This window comes from Pollicipes pollicipes, unplaced genomic scaffold (genome assembly GCF_011947565.3).
Source record: "Pollicipes pollicipes isolate AB1234 unplaced genomic scaffold, Ppol_2.1 Scaffold_7262;HRSCAF=8765_pilon_pilon_pilon, whole genome shotgun sequence".
Classification (NCBI taxonomy): domain Eukaryota; kingdom Metazoa; phylum Arthropoda; class Thecostraca; order Pollicipedomorpha; family Pollicipedidae; genus Pollicipes; species Pollicipes pollicipes.
Genome location: NW_023597055.1, coordinates 14,462,304 through 14,465,928, shown reverse-complemented (window position 1 = coordinate 14,465,928; position 3,625 = coordinate 14,462,304). Strand labels below are relative to the sequence as shown.

The 3,625-nt window shown below is 65.2% G+C and overlaps 1 protein-coding gene across 1 annotated transcript; it reads right to left on the bottom strand.

Annotated features, from left to right (window-relative positions):
* Positions 1-944: 944 nt before the first annotated feature.
* LOC119114373 (BAG domain-containing protein Samui) lies at positions 945-2,637 on the bottom strand. Its single transcript, XM_037238567.1, has one exon. The coding sequence runs from the start codon at positions 2,634-2,636 to the stop codon at positions 1,557-1,559; it is 1,080 nt and encodes a 359-aa protein (XP_037094462.1). The 5' UTR covers position 2,637; the 3' UTR covers positions 945-1,556.
* Positions 2,638-3,625: the final 988 nt, after the last annotated feature.

The window sequence follows — 3,625 nt, the reverse complement described above, 5'->3', positions numbered from 1 at the left end:
TCCATCCACCCGTGGCCTGACATGGAGCGGCGTGGAAGAAGTCCTAACGATCTGCAGCATCGTCAGGAATGAGACGTCACGATCCTGCTCTCATTCGTTCAGCTGGTTGCGTGTTAGTTTTGGGATGCGATGCCTCAATATGGGAAGCCGGGCCGGCCCGCCTGTGGGCCAGGTACGCAGTTATTCCCGTTCACACCTCGGACCTCACGATGACGTCATCGCCTGGAACGCTCGGAGTGTTTGCGTCCCGCATCAGCCCAATCGCTGTACAAACTCTGGCTGCGCCGAGAGTGAGGACGGTCAACTCCTGAAAAGATTGCGAAGCGTACGGGCTTTTTGACTTACCTTTTTTGGTAATCGGCATGGACTGTGCACACACAAAGGCCAAGCAGTCCGTCACTGGCAAGTGCTCAAGTGCGACAGGTATGTATGATGTCATCGGTGGTTACGTCACGCACGGATGACCGCATGTGCAAAACGCGGGACCTGTCGCAACGAGCCCACCTGTGACGTCACAGGCAACAACCGCGCGCCATCTCGCCGCTTATGAAGAAGACGCGGGGATCGAACTAGCGTCGACCAAATATGCAGGCACGAAATGGCGAGAGCAGCAGCGGATCTGCGACCATAGGTAGTCGCAGCACTCGCGGAAAGCACCGCATTGCAAGGCTGCATCGCTCGGCCCACGCAGCCGACCAAACCACGACGGCCTGCTATGTGCGAGCATCCGTGACCGTGACATGCGGCTTGTTGGTGTGCTATCTGCTCAAATGCTGTCAGTTTGCACGGGCCTTTGCGGCTGCTGCTTTCCTCATCGATTATCACAGGAATTTCCGTGCGCAGCCTACAAAATGAGGGCTCATCCCTCTTTGTTCTGGATGTTCACCGATTCCCTGCTTCGTCCTTCAGGGGGAGGTGCGAACGGTAAGAGAGCTGAGCACGAATACGAGTACCACAATGTTTATTCGTATTATCAACAGCAAACAATACCACAGCGCGCACGTACATTAGAAACCACAGTAAACAGCTGATTGGTAGCCTCGCAGCCTTCCTCCTCACACACAGTACAGATCATCACAACCGGGGCGTCCGCACGACGCCCTCCACGAGGCTCGACTAGCACCGTCCGGCAGCCCTGAGTGACCAGCTGTCTCGAGCGCCGTGTCGGCGGCCCGACCCGACCCTGCCGCCGGTCAGACCGGCCCGGGCGCGCGTCGCCGGCACCCGGCCCGCCTCATCCGCCGGCTGGCACCACAACGCCGACTGCAAGTCACAGCTCGGACATTCCTCGCCCCCGCGCGGCTGCGCCGCCGGCTATGAATAGCCTTCGGCGGCGTCAGCGGGCCTGGCGTCGCTCCAACGGCCTGGCTCGGATCGCTCCGGTGGTCTGAATCGGATCGCTTAAACAGCCTGGTTTCGATCGCTCCAGTGGCCTGGTTCAGATCGCTCCAGTGGCCTGGCTCAATTGCTCTAGTGCCCTGGCTCGATCACTCTAGCGGCCTGGCTCAATCGCACCAGCGGCCTGGCTCGGATCACTCTAGCGGCCGCCGGCGCCGCTAGCTCTGGTCCATGGTCTCCGCGGTGGCAGCGGCAGCGGTGGCAGCGGTGGCAGCGGCGGCGGCGGCCGTCTCCGGCTCGGCCGCGGCCGCGGCCGCAGCCGCAGCGGGGGCGGCGGCGGGAGCGTTCTCCACAGCAGCACCGTCCCCCGGCCGCGTCTCCTGTGGCGATTCTTTAACGGCCTCCTCAGGCGTCTCCTGGGCAGTCTCCTGCGATGCCTGCTGTGCCGTGTTCTGCGGCGCCTCCCGGGTGGCCTCCTGAACTGCCTCCTGCGGAGCAGTGTCCGCCGCCGGCGCCTGGCTCACCTCCACCGGCGGCTGCTTCCCTTCGGTCGGTGGCTGGCCCCCCTCAGCCGGCGGTTGCGCGCCCTCGGCCGGCGGCGCCACCGGCTTTTCGGCCACCTCAGCCTCCATCACCGCCTCCGCCTCAGTCGTTGCCGCCTTCGCGTTCTCAGTCCCGTCGGCAGCCTGCTCCGTCTCCATGGGCTGCTCGCCCGCGGTCTGCTCCGCCGCTGCAACGCTGCTCTGCCGCTCCAACCGTCCCAGGCAGTTCTGGATGCTCATGATGACGTCCTTTCGTGATGTCCGCACCTCGTCGTCGCCGCCAGTCTCCACATCGTCCAGCTTGATGAGCTCCCGCGTCAGCATCTCGTCGAGGAATATGTACTGCTTCTCGCCCTTCGTGCCAGTGAAGGCGTCCACCTGGCTCGCCAGCTGGGCCACCTCGTCCCGCACGGTCCCGATCCTTTCCATCGCTCGCTCCTTGGGCGTCTTCGCCGGCGGCGGCGGCGGCGGTCGCTCCTTCTCCGGCTCAGGCTGCGGCTGCGGCTTGGGCTGCGGCGCCGTGGCCGGCCGCGGCTTGGGCGCCGTCTGGGGCGGGCGCCGCGCGTCACCACCGCGCTCCACGTGCACAGGGATCGGAATTTGTTCGGCGGCCGGCGGCCAGCCGCGCCCGAACGCCGCAGCCGCCTGGAACGGCCGCGGCTCCGACGAGAACGGCTTCGGCGACGAGTTGAAGTAGTTGGGCTTGTGCTGCGGCCGCGCCGCCTCATCGCGCTGCGCCGCCGCCGCCGGCGCCATGTTGAGCGGCGGAAACGCGCGACGCCGCCTGCGCCTCCTCGCCGCCCGGCTGCGGCGGGCAGCTGCGCGCGCGCAAGTCCCGCTGCGGCTCCTCCTCACCGAGCAGCTGCGTCACGGGCGTGTCCAGCGTCTCGCGCCGCGTGTAGCGCTTTTGTTGACGCGGCGAGCCGCCCGCCGCCGGCGCGGGCGCGGGCGCCGCCGCCGCCGCCGCCGGGGCCCCGGCGTCGACATCGTCGCGCTCGATCTGGATCGGGATGATACGCTCGCGGTGATCGGGCGCCGGCCCGGCCGAGGCGGCGGCCGAGGCGGCGGCCGGGCGCGCCTCGGCCGGCGCCGGCTCGCCCGAGGCGCGGCGCTCGCGCTGGAACGGCCGCGGTCCGAACATGCCCGGCCGCAGGGCGTCGAAGCTGCGGAACTTGGGCCGGGCGCGGCCGCGCATCTCCTCCATCTCCGGGTCGGGGCCCTGCAACGTCGGAGAGGCGCGGTTACGGCGGCGGAACGGGATGACCGGCGCTGAGACGGCGCGGGGAGACGTCACAGCGCGAGACACGCAGCCGAAGCTGTACGCAGAACAGGCTGACATTGTGAATGACTCGGTGAAAGTACACCGTAAATACTATTTTGCAGCCCACTTAGTCAGGCTATCAGCTGCGGTACGAGGACGGAAACGAAATCCGATACTTAATTTTAAGTTGACAATTTTTGTTTCAAACAGCTGTCAGCTGTTTACATAAATTTGTCAGTGGCTTATCACTTGTCATATTAATCAGGGTGGTCGCGGAAAGCGCTCAGAAAACGTCAACACTTGCGCCGCAACAACCACTCCCCACCAAAGGTAGCTGACCCCGTTAGGTCACTTCCTTGACTTAAAGCAGACGGTTCGGGATGTATTACCTCGGGATCCACCATCCACTCGTTTTCCCACATTTTTGGCTCTGAGGTCGGCGCAGACACGCACGAGCCGGGCCGGAGACCACTCACAGATCACC